The sequence below is a fragment of the Quercus lobata genome, chromosome 12 (assembly GCF_001633185.2).
Source record: "Quercus lobata isolate SW786 chromosome 12, ValleyOak3.0 Primary Assembly, whole genome shotgun sequence".
Lineage (NCBI taxonomy): Eukaryota > Viridiplantae > Streptophyta > Magnoliopsida > Fagales > Fagaceae > Quercus > Quercus lobata.
The window spans coordinates 7,696,005-7,714,873 of NC_044915.1; the positions used below are offsets into that span (position 1 = coordinate 7,696,005).

An 18,869-nucleotide genomic window follows, 5' to 3' on the forward strand; every position below is an offset into this window, starting at 1 on the left:
TTTACATGTCCATTTTTAAGTTAACTTGATCCATACAAGTCTATCCATGATTAGATAAATTACCGGATTTAGGATGGGCTTCGGCTTTTCATATATAAAGGGGATGAATTTAAGATAGAATTTATAAAATTGAAGAGCTTGGTAAAGATTTGGTATGTAAAATTTTTGAAGGGTTTTATTTTTTGGTTCCTACACCCGACCTATTTGCCATGAACATATCACCCAAAAATTGAAGAAACTGAAAAATATTAAATACAACTTTAAAACACCATAGAAAACTGAAAGCTACTGCGTCGCCAGTGTTTTTCCACTGCAGCATAACAGGGAAAGAATCTTTACATTAGATATATGCACTCATTCTCACAATTTGTGAATCTCATTAGTCTATACGTTTCATAGATCATCAAGAAGACAAGCCTCCTTTAACGAGACAACAATTTTACTCGCTCGCTAGGGCATTACTAGCGTTCCTTGCATTTAGCCTTCTCCATCCCTCAGAAACTGACCAGCCAACTTAGGTTCTAGGGTTTTATCTTTAAAACCCTCACTTCATATAAAACCTGCCAGTGCCACCTCAATCAACAGATTAAATTTTAACATCCCTCAGTGTAGCTTCAAATTAGAGGGTACGGTAAATAGTAAATAGATACAGTACTATTCTTTGTTTAAATTCTTTTAAAACAACCACCCTGCCTACACCAAAGGTAAAACACAAAGAAGCTAAACCACAATGTCTACCAGTTATACATGCCTTCAGAATGAAGAGAAGAAACATCAAATTTTTTTAATAGTTACAAATGAATTGGATGGCATGAATTCCCTTGCTCAAATAATGATATTTATACACAATGAGGAATAAATTAATTTATGATTACAGAGCGAAAGAAAAGGAGGGGGATGTGGAAAAACTAAAGGGAAGCAGCTGCTCTCCCTCAATAATTACAGATTAATTATACCCAAAAAAAAAGAGCAATACATTGGAAGCACTTCCATCCAATCATCAAAAAAAGAGCTCGGATCATTGAGCCGCTCCAAATCAAGTTAAAACCCTATTTCACCGGAGCATGACTAGTTCAAGTCAATTTTTTCAGTCTCCGATCACTCAAGGCAGTTGTTGAACAATGGGAAATCTTGTATGCCAAATGGATGTGGCAAAAGGCACAGCAGATTAATCACCAAAGATTTTGTTTGTTTAATAGGCCTTGAGAGTCCTGTCATAACTTCGAGCCTTGTCTCCAAGGGCACCCACCTTCAAAGGCCTGCTCCAACACGTCTTCCATTCGCTTAGCAAGTAGTACCTGTTAAACATTTTAGTGAAAAAGTATGAACACAATTTATTCTTGCAATTCACACAGTGAAAACAAAGGCCCAAATGAAAACCACAAATAATGACAATTTATGCAAGCATTTCTCAGAGCATGTAAGGAAAAATTGGTCCATCACGTGATCATCATATCCAAGGAGCTGGGGAGTTGGCAAATCATAGTGAAGGGCTTTGATTGCTTCACTTCCAAAATTGTTCACTCTTTCACATCAGGTCTCTACTCTTTCATATCAAGCGTAAAATATGGACATTTGATGTGAAAGTGGGACGTTGTGTGAAACATTTGAAGTCTGAAGTGTGAAACAATAATTAACCCATAATGAATCCATCCAAGCAGGTTGGTAGTTAGCACATAAACCAAATACAGTCTTTGCTATCCATATTCTTTTGAAGATGATTCAGGAAGTGCCGAAAGTTATAAAAGACCTAACAGGCTTCTCACTTTCCCAGACAATCCCTAATTACTGCCTTCCAAATTTTGATATGAATGGAAATATCCTTTCTATGTGCATTCAAGCTCAATTTTGTATTACTTATATTGTACCAAACATCACATGTACAAGATTTAAGCTGAAAGTGCATTCACACATGCATTAAATAATTGAAAACACCTTGGCCAAAATGAAAACAAATTTACCTCCAGATTGGCAAGAACAGCTGCTGGTACTTCAACCAAGTCTTTCAAATTTCTCTCAGGCAGGATAACTCTCTTGATACCATAGCGGTGTGCTGCCAAAATCTACAGTTTATATTAAAATAAGTTATTACACAAATATTTGTAAATATTATGAATGTATAAGAATCAACTCATTCACTACACACCATTACCCAAATATTATGCTGTCAAACATTTCTCTTAAGGCTTTGGAATTTGGGGATTTTTCATGATCAAAAAGATTTAAGCCAAATAGTGTGTACTTTGATGAATTTTGGGTCTTAAGGTAAAATTTATTGACTCTAGGATGTTTATAACTTGATTTTTGCAGGGAAATAGTAAGCAAACTAACCTTAAATGTGATCTTAACAATTATAATTTCATATAAATAACTGTATATTTGGATTCTACTTGAAAAATTAAGTGGGAACTTGATCTGATTCATGAAAAGGAGTTGCATAAGAAAATATTTAAAAAAATCAAATCTGGAAAATAAGGGTCCCTGACAAAGCCCACTTGTAGGCCACATTGTTGGAAAAGAGTGTGGCCCACCCCTGGCCCAATTAGGACCAGTAAAGGTCCACTATGACTCATTCACCCAAAAAAGACTAGTAGACACCACTTTGGGACAAAATTAACCCTGGATGTAGTTCTAGATACATTGAAAATTTAAATGGAAGTTTTATATAGGTACTCTTGGAATTATTAGGGGAAATTTTTAGGAGTCTTACCGTAGTTCTAGAAATAACAAAAATTTCACACTCCCCCTGTTGATGTGTTTTGAGGGGATAAATTCCAATTAGATGAAAAAATGCATAAATTGGGTTAATTGCCAAAGTTTGGGGTGGGTGAAATAATTTGTGCATATGATTGTATTAGGTTGTCTTGAGGTGTCCTAACTTTGAGATTTTGGTATAAGGATATTGGAGGTAAGTAACCTTTCCTGTTAGATAGTGATTTTTAACTTTTTTTTTGCTTGAAACATGTTTTGTTTAATGAAACAGTTATTTATTTCTCAATTCTCATTATGAAATTTATTGTTTGAATTATTTAATTAAGTTAGTTGAGAGAGAAAATTCATAATTTCCTCATTGAAATAATAGAGTTTTGACTAAATTAATTTCATTTTTGCAAACATCACATTCTTCAAAAACTTGGATCCAGCATGTGAAATGTTTGTAAAAAGAACTAATGTTTGAATGAGATAAAACAATGATTTTGTGTTTTTTTTTTTTTTGGGGATAGTTAATGATTTTTTGTGTTTATTAAAGAGCTTTATTGAATATGACTTAAATTTAACGAAAATGGAATGACTAAGTTTTGGGAATTTAACTATTACTGTTTGATTATGCTTTGGACCCTACCAATGGGTGTATACATTGGCATAGAAACAAATTTCTTCTAGGGCTTACTACAGCCCTGGTTCTGGGCCTAATCATGAAATATAGCATGACCAAGTTAAATCTATCAAAAAATTTTAAATCCAGAAAATAATCTATTAGTCATATATACATATATATATATATATATATATATATTTTATTATGTATGTATAGTATGTTTGTAACTTGATTAGATACATGTTCTCTTTTCATACATAGCAAAAAAATTTACATCAACTTATTCTATACATAAAACAATTTTTTCATCAAGTTTATAAACTATGAGCTATGGTCCTTACTATGAGTTATGGTCCTTTTTCCTCTGAGCTATGGTCCTTTGTATTTAGCTTGTTTATTATTTCCTGGGTTATGCCTAAACAAATGGTTGAGTTGCTTGCTTGTTGGCTTTGAGGTGTTGGGTGATATAGGACTGCATCTGTTTGGGGTTTTATTCTGCAGTTTATTATGTGGAACATATGGCAAGAATGGAACAACAAAAATCTCCGAAGGGGAGGAGCGTTCTATCATCAAGTTGAAGCGCATTTTCCTTTTGTCTTTGTTTGAATGGAGGAATGCTTTGATCGGTCTTGACATACACTTATGTTTTAGATTTTGTAGATTTATGGAATTTTGGGTAAACTTTTGCTTTCCTTGTACACTTCCTGTTTTACAAGGAATTTGCTTCTTTTCTTGTTTTTTCTTATATTTTCAATAAAGTTTTTTATTCACAGATAAAATAAAAATAAAAATAACTATGAACCATCTTTTAAAAATTGATCACAATTATTATTCTTTAAACATTTTACATGGTTAGAGTATAATATAATTTTAAAATTTATGGAATATACAACAATTTAATTGATTTTTAATAATTTAAATAATAAATGTCACTTTACATGCCTAAACATATACAAGTCAATATATATATATACACATACACATAAATTAAGAATTAAAGAAGGGATGTTCAATAGCCTTTTCTCCACCCCTAAGCATGACCATAGTCACAACTATTTAATATATATAATATTTTACAATATTTATTTTCAAAGTCCAATGATTATTTGATATAATTATTATTTGCTTTCAAACATGTAATGAGTAGTCCTAAAATTTAAATGAACTTAATTATTGTTTCCATGCCTACGAAATTTGTTTACTGTAAACCATTATTTTTGTGTTTCTAGCTATAAGGCCTTTAGTTACTGAGCCGTGTCTAGCTCATTCTTTTCTTTTCTTCATTTCAAATTCTAAAGAATAGCTAGCTCACAGGACTTTTAATCAGCGTGCTGTGTGAGAAGAGTATTCAGACTATATTCTTTTTAATGTTAGTGTTATGCTATTATTGATCATGTGGAAAAGAATCTAATTTTGTGGGCTTTTGGTGTCAGGATGTTATTTGTAATTGAACTTGTTTTCTAGTAAGACCTTGCTCACTTGTGACCAGAAGACTAGGCGTGCATCCATGGTCAAATATACAAACCTAACCCAAGCAATTTGACTGAAAGACACTATTTGTACATTGCGTGTGAGTATATCTACTGGATTATTTAAAAGATAGCTCTGACAACAAGAAGCAAGAAGGATCATGTACATATCCAAATGTATTCCAGTCAAGGTACTTAACGGAAATTAGAAGGGGTAAAAAGTTTGATAATGAAACCCTCACTCCATAATTTTTATTATACCTCCAAAAAGACTACTGTCGTAAATTAGTAGAATTTTCCCTTTTACAAATGACAATAATAAGAAATGGAGTATTGCATACCTTATCCTTGACCCCACCAACAGGTAGCACTAGACCCCTCAATGTTATCTCTCCAGTCATTGCTGTGTCTGCTCTCACTCTTCTCTGACTGAACAGTGAAACCAGTGCTGTTACCAGAGTCACACCAGCAGAGGGCCCATCCTTAGGTACAGCCCCAGCAGGAAAATGTATATGAATATCCCGGCCCTCCAAGATATTGATATCCTCAGAAGCTGCTAGATTAAGATCAGCTGCCCTGGCTCTTACCTGATAAAAATAAGGAAGGTTCTAACATCAATAATTTCAAACTAACATTTGCATGGGTCAAAAACAGGTTGCTAATGAGTGGAACAAAAATTTCTTGAGTACAATTTGCAATCCCAGAACAAGATTATGACACATGTTGACACGTGCTAAATATAACACTATTTGATCCACAACTAGAGAAAAGAGTATGTGCTGGGATTTTTTTTTTTTTTTTCCTTTCTCTATTTCCGAATATTGTTAATTTAATCCACAACTAGAGAAAAGGGGGGTGGGCTGGGATTTTTTTTTTTTTGGAGCAGGAGGGAATTACAGCTTTTATAGTGTCATTAGTTATCTCTAGGTAATAAATGCATATACGAAAAGCACATAATTTTTTTGACAGGAAGAATGAAAGGATACCAAAATATATGTAACTGTCACTATGTATATTCAACCAGTCATTCGTGCAAAAGCCCTGAAGCTTTCAGAAAATAAGCAGTCCTGTGGGTACATTAAAAAATATGAAAGGGAAAATAGTTGTAGATCAACTCTCTAAGGGGGAAAATAATTATTTTTTATAATATGAAAACATAGGTATTCTCCTGATGAAAAAAAGGGAAGGATGACTTCTATGAAACTATTGAGAGACGCTATTTGAGAAAGTTACACTGGATGCAATTATCTTGAAGATATTCAATTGACTCTTCCTCCAATTATTAAGAAAAATTACCTCTTATATGGCTACATAATACTTTTTTTCTTCAAGTATATGGCTACATGGTACATATACCAAGGGTGCTATAATTATCGGTTTGAAAATTGCAACACAGATAAATAATCAATCGAAACAATTCAAGAGCATGCTCAAATGAGGCACCAGCAAGACTGGCTAGTTAATGACTGGTAAGGAACTAATAATATACAATATAACTCAGAAGAATCAATTACCCATGTTAGTGCTATTTGTGCAGATTCTTTGATAACATCACCAAGTTGCCCTGTGAGATGTAATTCACCATTTCCCACCATAGCTGTGGCTTCTACAAATTGGACCTCTCCACCAAATGTGGTCCAAACAAGCCCCACAGATACCCCAGGGCTTGCAACCCGTTCTGCAGTTTCTCTATCATCGAACCTTGGAGGCTGCATTACAGTATAATAAAAAATCAAACGCTACTTACATAACTGAGAAAAACTATAAAATATTTTTTATTATACAAAAATTCTTCTCTAGTTTCTGGGCCACATCAGACATGATGAGCTCATGAGGATGTGGTAGGCCAGGGTATAACTCCAAACTGCAGGGAATAATAATTTTACATATACTTTTAGCTATACAGATCCTTCAATCCCATAGTGTGCATATAATAGTTTTCTGAGACCAAAATCCATTCTAAGGGAAGGCTTAGATGAATCACAAAAATGCACTTCTAGTGCTTCAATAAATGTTTTCTTTCTTTATTGATAGGTAATAAAATCTTTATTGATAAGAAAAGTACAATGAGTTTACGATAGTAAACACACTGCAAAAAAAAGGATACAAACAAATCGATGGGAAAAGCTAACAGAATGAAAGAAATCAGACACGGAAATACAATCCGTAAAATCCCAAATACGAGACCACTCAAACAAAGTCCTAGTTAGCAAAGACTTCAACAGGTCTAAATAATACTAGCAGAAGCAGTAAAAACAGGACATGCAAACTAAGGAATTAACAAAGAATATGATTTGAATAGGATATAATGACGGAGAAGAATATATGTCTCCGACCCGATTAGTTTGAGCAGATCCATAGCTGACCCATAGTTTGAGACTAAGGCTTTGTTGTTTCATGTAAATATTTTGAACTTTTAAAAGTAGATATATAGATTAAAACTTCTTCACACACACACACACACAAAAAAAAAAGGGTCACCCAAATAGTCATCTAGGTATATTGATCTTCAAATAGAGCCCTGTCAAGATGCTCATTACCAAGCACTACATTATAATGGAGTTGAAGCAATATGGACTACAAAGACCCATCCACATGGTTGAGACCAGTCAAATGGCATGTGCTACAGTTTGCATGTGATGCAAACTGACCAACTAGTTCTAATTCCTATGAATATCCTGATAAGACAAAAAAGTTCATTCTCACACACTATGTATGCATGCATGTACATAGCCAATTGCCTTAAGGTCAACTGGCAAATCTTGCTATTTCCAATAGAAACGTTCAGGTTCCGAATCCCCCTCCCCCAGTTAAGATATATATAGGTATGAAAGTATGTATGTATATAGTGAGCGCATGAGAAAGAGAGATCATTACCCCCAGTACTTTTTCTAGCATAGCCTCATCCACAACCAAGGGTGAAGCAATCCTAAACGTATTTGATATCTCATGATTATTTACAGACATCGGAATGACCTCCATTTCCACTTCACCCCCGTCAGCATCAGCAAGTCTGTTTTCTAGCAGCGGTGAACCAAGCTGGTGCACATCTTTGCTTAGCGGGACAGCTTGTTCCTGCTCCGCAACTCTCACTGCCGCTGCACGAGCCAAGGCAGCCAAGTTCCTCTCCAGATTCCGAACACCAGCCTCTCTAGTGTACCGCTGAATGACAAGTTTCACCATATCCTACAACAATAGATAGGTATTAATAATATTAATCCTGTATAGTGTGATGGAAACTTATAACAGAACCAACAGACTGTTGCAGATGATAAAATCTGAAAGTGAGGTGCCTTTGACAGATTAAAAGTAAAATGTGGTAATCATGGAAGTTAATTCTTAGCCACATTAACTCTTAATGAAAACACTGTATAATGAGTTCAGTACCTCTGGAATTTGAAGGAACTCAGAACTCAACCCATGCTGATCCAGAACTCTGGGAATCAAATGCCGCATGGCTATTTTAAGCTTTTCTTCAGGTGTGTATCCAGGCAGCTCAATGACTTCCATCCGATCTAAGAGTGGAGGAGGAATAGGCTGCACCCTATTTGCAGTTGCCACAAAAACCACCTTTGAAAGGTCAAATGGAACATTCAAATAGCTATAGGACTTCAGTTAAGGAATCATTACGGATGCTAAGCACTGATGAGATTTTGCAGTGTGACATTTCTTTCATTATATGTACATCTTTTATGTCAGACATTATATCTAACCTACATTAAGATACGTAGCCAAGCAATAAAAAAGTGTCATGAACCATAATCATGGTTGAAAACCACTAAAGTTAATAAGAAAAAGACCAATATACATCTGCTAGCAATCATGCGACAGTTTCAGACAAAAGTAGCTTTTATAGATTTATACCAAATTGCAACTACAGAACAAAGCATATGACATTTGTAAATCATACTCAAGGTTTGGAAGATAACATCTTTCAATGACGTGTAATACATTCAGTTGAAAGAAAGATATGCCAGCTATCCATAACTAGAGTAATTAAACACATCCTGAAGAGAATAGGATACTGATCATTGAATGTTCTGTTTTGTTCTGGGTCAAGAACCTCCAGTAAAGCTGAAGCCGGATCCCCACGCACATCAACACCCGTTTTGTCAATCTCATCCAGCAGCATGACCGGATTACAAACAGCTACTCTCTAAGATACAAAATAAATAGGTCCAAATTACAAAATACAAGAAAATAAGACCAAACAATAAATCGTCACCCTGCACAATATGGAAGCATCACATATAAATGCCTAGACATATGTATGGTCCAAAGACATAGCTACTTAGCCACAAAGTATCGGGACCCAATGAATTGCTTACAAAGAAGAGCATTGCCGAACTGAATCAGATTGTTTTCATCTAGCATGTGGCTTTAATCATCTAAAGATTTCAATTATTGGCAAACTGAACTGTATATGTTATGATAGTTTCTCACATAGAAGGGAATTACCAAACTGAATCAGACGGTTTTCATCTAGCACATGGCTTTAATTATCTAAACTGTAAAACTTCAATTATTGGCAAAACTTAAACTGTATATGATATGATAGTTGCTCACATAAAAGGGCATTGCCAAATTGAATCAGATGGTTATCATCTAGCAAATGGCTTTAATTATCTGAACTGTAAAATTCTTCCAATTATTGGCAAACTAAATTTTATATGGTATGATAAATTACCACTTGTCCCAAAAGACCAAGTTGTTAGAAAATGATGGATTTAATCATTTAACCGATATTCTATCACTCCACCTCACTTGTGTGCCCAATCTCCCCTCAATAAGTGAGGCCCAACAATTGAAATTTTTAAGTTTTTAAATGACATGTAGAATAGAGATAGGATTCAAACTCAAGATCTCCTGCTTTGAAACCATGATAAATTACCACTTGTCCCAAAAGTTTAAATTGTTAGGAAATGATCAGTTTAATCATTTAAATTGTACAACTAAACTGTCAATTGAACAAAGTAAAAAATTACTCTTACAGTTTCAGCAGAGAATCATCTAACACTGAGTTGTAAATCACTCTGTGAAGGCCAGTCAGTACATGGCATAAAAATAAGGATGAAATAACTTTGCTCCATGATAGCATGAAAGAAAAAGAGTGGTAAAGATGCCCACATGATTTCACGCATAATTTGCCAGTATCATTGGACACATGATATTGCCAGTATGCACTGAAACATCCTCTAAACCAAAGGAGGATGAAAATCTGGGCTTAAGAATCGGTATATTAATCAGAACTACCACTGCCTACAGTGAACAAACCAGGCCAAGTATGAAGAGCAATAACTGTGGACATAGGTCCTTTACATGAACAGTTCAATGAAGGGTGAATGTACTACACATTTATCAGTACTTTCTACAGTAACCAAAAAAAAAAATGTTTATACTATATAAAGTTCATGATTCTTCATTGAATATGAAGCATGAGAAGTTCTTGGATGAGAAAAAATAAAATTTGGGCCTTCTTCAATCTGGTGCATCTGCATTACATCTTTGTAAGGGCAGGGAGGATGAATAATTCTACTTCATAAATACTTATTCCACACTTCTCTTTTTCCTTTGATTGGTAGATTTGGTTTTTTCAATATAGTAGTCCCCATTTGAAATATAATAGAACAAAACATTCAATTTCCTCGAGCCATCAAACACAGAGACACAATTGCAAGCATATGATATGATATACCTTCTATCAAAAGAAGTAGCAAGAAGACAGGTCAATATTGTACCCAAAAAAGAAAATATATATATATATATATATATACCTTTAACCCTTCAATAAGACGCCCAGGCATGCTTCCAATGTATGTTCTCCTATGCCCTCTAATATCAGCCTCATCCTTAACTCCACCAAGTGATATGCGTACAAATTTTCTGCCCAAAGCAGCAGCAATAGATGATGCCAAAGATGTTTTCCCAACACCTGGTGGACCAACAAAGCACAAGACTGGACCTCTTGCATCTGGTTTAAGCTGCAATGAAAGAATTCACTCCAAATAAACATCAAATTCAAAACTTAAAAAACATTAAAATACTACTCGCAACAAGAACTATAAAATTGGTTAACCTTTCGAACAGCCAGATATTCAATAATCCGCTGCTTAACCTTGACTAAACCATAGTGGTCACTATCAAGTTGTTCTTTTGCAGCTTTCAAATCCAACTCAAGTTCTTCACTGGTGTTCTGCCAAGGCAGATCAGCAAGAAGCTCCAAGTAAACTCGTGAACTATTATATCCAGGTTGCTGAGGTTGCATCTTTTTAAGCCTCCTGAGATTTCAAAATAAAAATACAGAAAAAATTAAATGCAAGTCCACTGCTCAATTTGTGTAATTTGAAATATGAGTGTTAAAAGTATGTGGTTAAATGATTAAATTTACCATATCCCAATAACTTAAACTTTTGGGTATGTGGTTAAATGATTAAATTTACCATATCCCAATAACTTAAACTTTTGGGAGAATCAGTAAATTAACATGGTATCAGTTCAAGAGGTCCTAAATTCAATCCCTATCTCCTTCACTTTATCTTCCATTTAAAATCCCACATGTTGGGCCTCACCTATTAAAAGGTAGTTTGCCCACACATGAGGGGGAGTCTTAGAAGTATGTGGTTAAATGATTAAACTTACCATATCCCAATAACTTATGCTTTTAGGAGAATTGGTAAATTAACAATGAGAACCATGCCACTTGATCAAAGCATAGACAGCAAGTGGTACTAGAGATAAAATTTGACAAACAAGAAACAACAAGATTCATCAAAAGTTCCTTATACCCAGTCCTTTTGGTACGGTATCCTCTGGCATTTCACAGTTAAAAAACTGAGATTCATTGCAGTAAAAACTCAAAATCTCAATTCAAGCTTCCCAGAACATTTTAAAGTGAGTAATTGGTTATTATCAATGGAAATTTTTTAAATGGCCATCAACTACAATTTTTTTAAAGCATTTTCTTTAGGCAAGTGGCAATTATTATCATTTCTCAAAAACCAAAATATACAAGTGTTCATTTTAAAGTGAGAAATTAATTAGTATTGATGGAAAATTTTTTAAAAGGCCATCAACTACAATTTTTTTAAAGCATTTTCTTTAGGCAGCCAGCAATTATTATCAGTTCCCAAAAACCAAAATATACAAGTAAAAAGTGTTCAGCATGATGCTTCAACAGTAAATGGTACTTCATAATGAATTAAGAATCAGTATTTCATTTTTCTTATCTCTATAAGTGATTTGAGACTTTATGACAAGAAAGCAAACAAAAAAAAAAAAAGCAGAGGAGGTCTACACAATAACAAGGAAAAGATGAGGAAAGATGAAGAGAAATTAGTAGTAGCTTGGCTCTGGATGACCATCGCAATACCAACACAATATCACTCCCTAAAGGACAGACGTCTCCCCAGAATTTACTGATCAGAATACCATAGATGATAAATTGGATAACTCATATTATTTCAAGATGTAAATGCATGCCACGTCAAAGTTTTACCAACATCCATAGTATGAAAAGAATCAACTACTTTTATGAAACACCAGAACATTATTTGTCCGCAAGCCTGCAGACTGTCGACCTTTATCTACATTTCTCAACAGATCATACCTTAACTCCCTCTGTGCATGCTTCCAGATATTTGAAGGCATTCCTGCACTTTGCATCTTTCTTTCCAAGGCAGCAACGTCATCCTCATCATCATCATTGTCACCAAGCTCCTCTTTTATAGCTCTCATCTGAAATATGTTTCAGATTTTGTAGCCAAGGAAGAGGAATAAATAGAGCAGCTAAAGATAGTAAAAGAACAGAATAAATATTTTGTCAATGCACAATTAAAGACAAACAAATGTGGAAAAAATAAAAGTAATAAGGGTTAATTATAGCCATCCACCCTAAACTATGGGGTCATTTGTAATTTTTTATTGATAAGTACTATGGGGTCATTTGTAATGTCCAACCTAAATTACAATTTTTTGCAATCACGCCCTAATTTGAGAATATTTGTAATGCCCAACCCACCATTCAAGCCCAATGTGAAAATTAACATATTAGTAAGCTGATTGGGGGTGGACTATGCAAATTAATGGGAACTCACCTATTAATTTTGACATATTAGTACACCCCACCACCCAACCAACCCATCGATTTCTTAAATTTGACACTAATTTTAGATGGCGTGGCTAACATTACAAATCAAGGTGTTAACTGCAAAATTTTGTAGTTTAGGGAACACTGCAAACCACCCTACAGCATAGCTGCAACATATTGTAAGGGATAATTTAAGTCACCATTTTCTGATTAGTATGTAGAATCCAGATAAAAAGAATGGCAATCAACAGAAAAGAGAAGTGAGGTTCTTTTTCTTTTTTGGATAAGTTTGGACCAAGGAAAGGGGAAGCTGAGATTCTAAAGAAGTGAGGAAGTGCTCAATGAGATCATGCCTACTCTTCAGGAAATTAGGCCTAATCTCCTGGCCCCTTACAGAGGAATCTATGGTGTAAGATATTAGTTCACATGCAACTTATGAAAAATTGGAACAGAAATTGACTTGAAAGGTTTATTTTGATAAATAAACCGTTTTTTTCCTTTAATATATAAGGTGAATCCTTCGCAATAAGCATGGTGATGCATCTTATAATTCAAGGTTTGTACCTCAAGAGATATGAAGACTCTAAAACAAGACCAATTTCCTGTAAAGTTCTTGAAGGGACAAGCCCTTCACATGTCTTAAGACATTAGTAACAAGTAACCAACGAAGTTGAAATGAAAAATTCATCGATCCACCTTTACGATGATGGGCACTAGGGCCATTGGGACCAAGGCCCCATTAAGAAACATTTGCACCAAGGAAAGGAGGGGTGAAGGGAACAATTTGTGAATATATCTAACTCTTTTCACTCCAATATATCTATATATATATATATAAAAAAAAAAAAAAAATAACTGTATATATATTGTTAGAAAGCTAACCTGCTGACGCAAAAGAAATTCTTTCTGTGATTTCGATAACTGTCCCTCAACCTTCTGTGTAATCTTCTCTGCTACACGTATTGACTGTCACAAGTAACCATTAACATGACTCCATATAAGCCAAAAGAATCCTCAAAATACCAGGATGCAAATGCACCAGATGTCAACCACAAACAACATCTAGAAGTTACCTGTAAATGGCGGTCAACTATTTCAGTAGCTTTTGAAAGCCTTACTTTCAAATCAACTGAATCCAACATAGACAATTGCTCTTCAAAACTTATTTCGAAACTAGCAACAAAGATATCCGCCAATTTGTGAACAGGAACTGTCTCCAAAAGAACTTTTGTCCTTCCTCCTGTTTTTTGTTTCTATGAGTACATTTAAGAATGTGTGAGTTTTTGATAGAAGGATAACGACATAAATATGCATGCAGTAAACAAAAAGATGACAGTTCCCCAACCTATAAATAAATCAATCTTATGGGATATATCTCAGCAATGGGAGAGCAAGGGGTGGAGTAGGGAAAATTCCCACCAATTCCCTAGACAAAAATATATCCCCCTTCACCATGAATTATTTGCCCCCTTTTTTTTGAGTTTTGGTATGCTAGACCTACTTTTTAAGATAAATGTCGTATTGTCAACTCTTAAAATATTTTCAAATATATATATATATATATATATATATATCTTCATTGGATACATCAGGAGGTCCCAACTAGTTGAGCTACAAGGCTCTTGGTGTGTCACATTTGATTTGATTATGAATCTGAAGATTCCCAAAATGTGAGAGTCCCAAATTTGGTTTATTCCTAGGAAGAAATATTTATTCTTCCCAATTTATCCTAAAGTTTACAAAAAACAATGTCAAACATATTACCCATCACTTGTATGTGGCTTCCTAAAAATAAATAATAATAAAAATAATACTATGAGTCACAAATTAAGTCAAATCTCCTAAAATAATAGTTGAACATTTCCAAATCACAAGTACAAGACCAAAATAATAAATTAGGATTGATCATTAAAAAAAAAAAAAAATCAATCATCGTTAAATAGAACCAATTTGGTGTCCTCACCAGTGTGTGCTTGTTCTCATGCTAATATAGCATCTTTTCACACTAAACAAATGTGACCAAAAAAATTATTTGAAAAGCAAAGATAATTAATCTATAAAATAAAATATCAGCTAATGATGAAAAGATTCCAGATCAAACATTATTTACATCTCATCCATGAAGTGTTAATAACAATATAAGCACATTTCATTTTCCTTATCAAATATATATATATATATATATATATAAAATATATATATAAGCATGATTCACCAAGAAGAAAGGGAGCCACATAAAAGATATGTTAAAATAAGTAGATTCACTATTTCTTACCATCTTAAGCTATTAGGACTAGTGGTAATTTATCATGGTATCAGAGCAAGTGGTCCTAAATTCAAAACTTGTCTCCACTCTACCTCTTATTTAAGTTTTTAAAAATTTTCATTTGTTACTGTTGGGAGTAATGGCAATTTATTGGTAATCAAAAACTTTTTTGTTTATAAGTTTTGGCCCAAGGAGAGGGAGAAGGGAAGATTCAAACTAGTGACCTCCGGTTATTAGGCGTGGTTCTTAAACAATTATAAGTTAAGATTGCAATTAAAAAAAAATTACAAGAAAAATTTTTCAGCACAAAAATAAGTTACTAATGATAACACAAATATCTTAAATCTTTTCAAACGAGCACAAGAAACTTTAGAATGAAAAATTGCAATTTATGTATAAAACTGCTTCCAGAGTCAGATGCCCTTGAGCATGCTTTTCCTATTATATAACACAACCAAAAGAAAAATACTCATTCCCAAAAAGGTTTCCAAAGAATTGGAATAGATTCTAACCAAAAGTTTTACCTGCTCAAGAACAGATATCAATTCCATGGCAGTTGCTTTAAATTGACGAGACAATGTTATGAAATCTGGATCTTGCTCCACTTGCTCCATCTCTGGTCAAGATTTCAGAATTAAGAAGTAATTATCTTGTCAGCAGACAAGGCAACAGTAGTGATCTCATGATATGCTTAAAGAAGTTGATAGAATCTAGAAACAACATACAAAGCAGCAAGGATTTAATGCACACACATCCAAAGCAATAACTCCTGTTTAGCGCTTAAGCATAAAACCATGAGTAAAGAATCATATCTTTCTTTGTTTATTAGTTATTTTCCCATCACTCCATACTCTTTATGTATATTAAGCATTTGAAACCCCTTTGATATCTAGATTTCATATTAGGACCACTGATTATAGAGTCAGAAACAGTCAGTCAGGTTTGGGGCAGGCATTATTGGGTTAGAGTCACAACAGAATAGTATCATACAGTGAGAAAGTGAATCAAACAATAAACCATAATATATCTCCCTGTAAATATTTCACCAACATACATATGCAAGGAAGAATGTAAACAACAACTAACCAGTCTTTGTCATTTCAAGAGGAGATATCCGTGCTGTATAATACGTTCCTCTGGTGCTAAGTTCCTGAACACTGAATCGGCACAAACCTTCAAGGATGACCGTGTATGTGACCCTCCCACTTGGTTTCTCCACTCCTCTTGACAAATGTAAAGCACGAGCTGCGACTCCTCTGCGAAATAAGATACCAAGTCATAACAAGCTTACAGTTCACATTCTAGCTTGTTAAAGCATCCAACAATAAAAATGTTAGCCAAAAATTTCCAGTGCAGAATACTATAGATGCTGCAGTGAAGCAATGAAGCATACCTGGGATGCCATTGAATATTTTCCTGTTGATTTTTGACATCAAGCCTTTGAGAATCAGATGTACCAACTTGAACTCTTGTGCTTCTCTCTCCGGAATCACTTCCCACGCCTATAAATTCCAACAACACAAAAAATAATAATAATTTCCCATGCCATCAAAACACAGGCGCACGCACACACATACAGAGGCAATGGAAACAAACTCGTCACTCATAGAAACCAAAAGAGTGAATAAGTCAAAAGATCACCTTGAGATACCATGGGGACAACTGCTGCTGCTGTCTCAGCAGCATCACGAACCGGAAGAATGCCAATCAATCCCTTCTCTTCCCGCTGCCACAGCTCTTGCTCCACCAATTTTACACTACATTAACACCAAACCATTTTTTTGAATTACATTTTTAAATTTAAAAAAAAAAAAAAAAAAAATTCTCCCCTTAATTGCAGAGCAAAAGAGAGAGTATATACTATATAAGAAAAACTTGGCAAATTATATACTGAGACGTTGAAATTATAAGAATCTTGTGAAATTTTCAGGTTTTCTTTTCAATTCCTACCACTTCCGAGCAACCAAACGCAGAATTACCTCGAACTCAACGACACCGTTTTAAATAAAGTAGATCGAATTATCGACCACCAAAACTAAAAAGGAAGAGTACAATTTCCGATTGGTTTCCAAGAAAACCAAAGAAAAAGAGAACGAACTAGAAAACTTAAAAAAAAAAAAAAAAAAAAAAACACGTTAAGCCGATTAGCAGTTAGCTCGGTGCAGCTGGAGGTCTCTGCTCCTCTAATTCCTAATTTTTCTTTTTTTACAAATAATGATTAAAATTACTCCTGTGTTCCTCTAGTTCCCGATTAACACTTAAAAAGAAAACCTGCAATGTTTATCATCTAAGAAATTTTCTCAGCAACCAAACGAAACTATAACCATAACCGCTAAATATTGAATTTTCAACAGAGAGAAATTCTGAACTTCCGGGAAAATATGTATTGAATTTTGAACAATAAGAGAGAGAAAGAGAGAGAGAGTACCTGCTAGGTGAAGTGCATCGAATACGAATGATGGCGCCAGGTAAAAGGACCTTGTTACGGAAGGGAAGGATGCCGAGTCGACCCGGTAGCTCAACCGATTCAGCCATGTTTACAACTCAGTAGAGAGAGCTCTCTTTTTTTTGTTTTTCTTTAAAGGGAAGAGAGAAAGGAGGGAAGGTAGTGAGGTGGAGGTTAGGTTTGTGGGCAACTGAGCAAGAAATGAAGGTGAGAATGAAATGAAAATGAACACACTATTTTATATGTCCGCGTATGCGTCTGCGTGTGGGTTGGTCTGAGAGTCTGACTCACGGTTAAATTAGCTCAATCCGGGTTTTGCGTCTTTCACGTATTTAAACCATGCTTTGTAATTTTTTTTTTTTTTTAAACCCCTTGTGGTTTTTTGGTATTTCGAATTAGCCCTCGATCCTCGGGAGTTTCTTAATTTTGGATTTTTATCTCCGATAAATAATAATTGACTAATAATACATCTTATCCATGCAATCATGCCTTTCATAGTATGTGTGGACTGTAGAGATGTGCATGGAAGAATAGGAACTTCTCCATTTACTTAAAATGGGTGTTGAATTCTTTTAACAGCTAAGATTTTCTATGCAAGGGTTGGGTTGGGTTTGAGGTTTTTTTTTTATGTCATTTGGTTTTAAGCCATTTTGTCGATCTTTTCATTGAACTATTTAAACTTATTATTCAAAAAATAAATTATTACAAGTTAAACAATTAGGCCTAATATTCAAATTTTATAAAAATTAACTCTCAAAATACTAAAATAAATCAAACTAACAAATTTAAACTAAGTCTTGAAACCTGAAATATATCAAAATAACAAATTTAAAATACATATATTTTATAAACTATTAATAGTGTGGATTGGGTTGGGTTACTTGGGTTGAAAATTTTGTCATCCCAAACCATACCTAAGCTTGAAAAAAAATAATAAGAACATAACCCAATCTAACACATCAACCAATGTAAAACCAACTCAATGCATCAGGTTGGGAGTATGTCAAACAAGGTTTGTTGGGTTAGTAGATTCCACGTGGATTTCATAGTTGTGTAGGACTCACATTTTGTAGTTCAGTAGCATTATTTAGTCTTTTTTGTAAGGAAAATTAGGGTTTGAATCACCACTATCTCATTTGTTGCAAAAATTGAATCGTAAAAAATAAATCCGTTTTTAAAAATAATATATATATATATATATATATATATATATATCATTTTAGAATTTTTCCTCAAGAAATGTCATCTTTGACAAGAGCTGTACACACATTTTCAATGTACTT

General features: G+C 34.2%; 1 protein-coding gene across 1 annotated transcript; it reads right to left on the minus strand.

Moving 5' to 3' along the window:
• Positions 1-627: 627 nt before the first annotated feature.
• Positions 628-17,856, minus strand: LOC115970843 (lon protease homolog 2, peroxisomal). Its single transcript, XM_031090462.1, has 17 exons — positions 17,569-17,856; positions 16,782-16,897; positions 16,534-16,642; positions 16,227-16,396; positions 15,665-15,756; positions 13,948-14,127; positions 13,757-13,840; positions 12,395-12,522; positions 10,865-11,066; positions 10,563-10,769; positions 8,814-8,944; positions 8,176-8,389; positions 7,666-7,974; positions 6,303-6,497; positions 5,130-5,375; positions 1,962-2,063; positions 628-1,298 (listed from the first exon to the last, which is right to left on the minus strand). The coding sequence occupies exons 1-17, from the start codon at positions 17,673-17,675 to the stop codon at positions 1,215-1,217; spliced, it is 2,676 nt and encodes an 891-aa protein (XP_030946322.1). The 5' UTR covers positions 17,676-17,856; the 3' UTR covers positions 628-1,214.
• Between the last annotated feature and the right edge of the window lie 1,013 nt (positions 17,857-18,869).

Coding starts and splice junctions, on each gene's coding strand:
- LOC115970843 (XM_031090462.1), bottom strand. CDS start 17,675: ATGGCTGAATCGGTTGAGCTACCGGGTCGACTCGGCATCCTTCCCTTC. Junction 11,067..12,394: donor CATGCACAGAGGGAGTTAAG/GTATGATCTGTT, acceptor TTGAAATCTCAG/GAGGCTTAAAAAGATGCAAC. Junction 7,975..8,175: donor AGTTCCTTCAAATTCCAGAG/GTACTGAACTCA, acceptor CTATTGTTGTAG/GATATGGTGAAACTTGTCAT.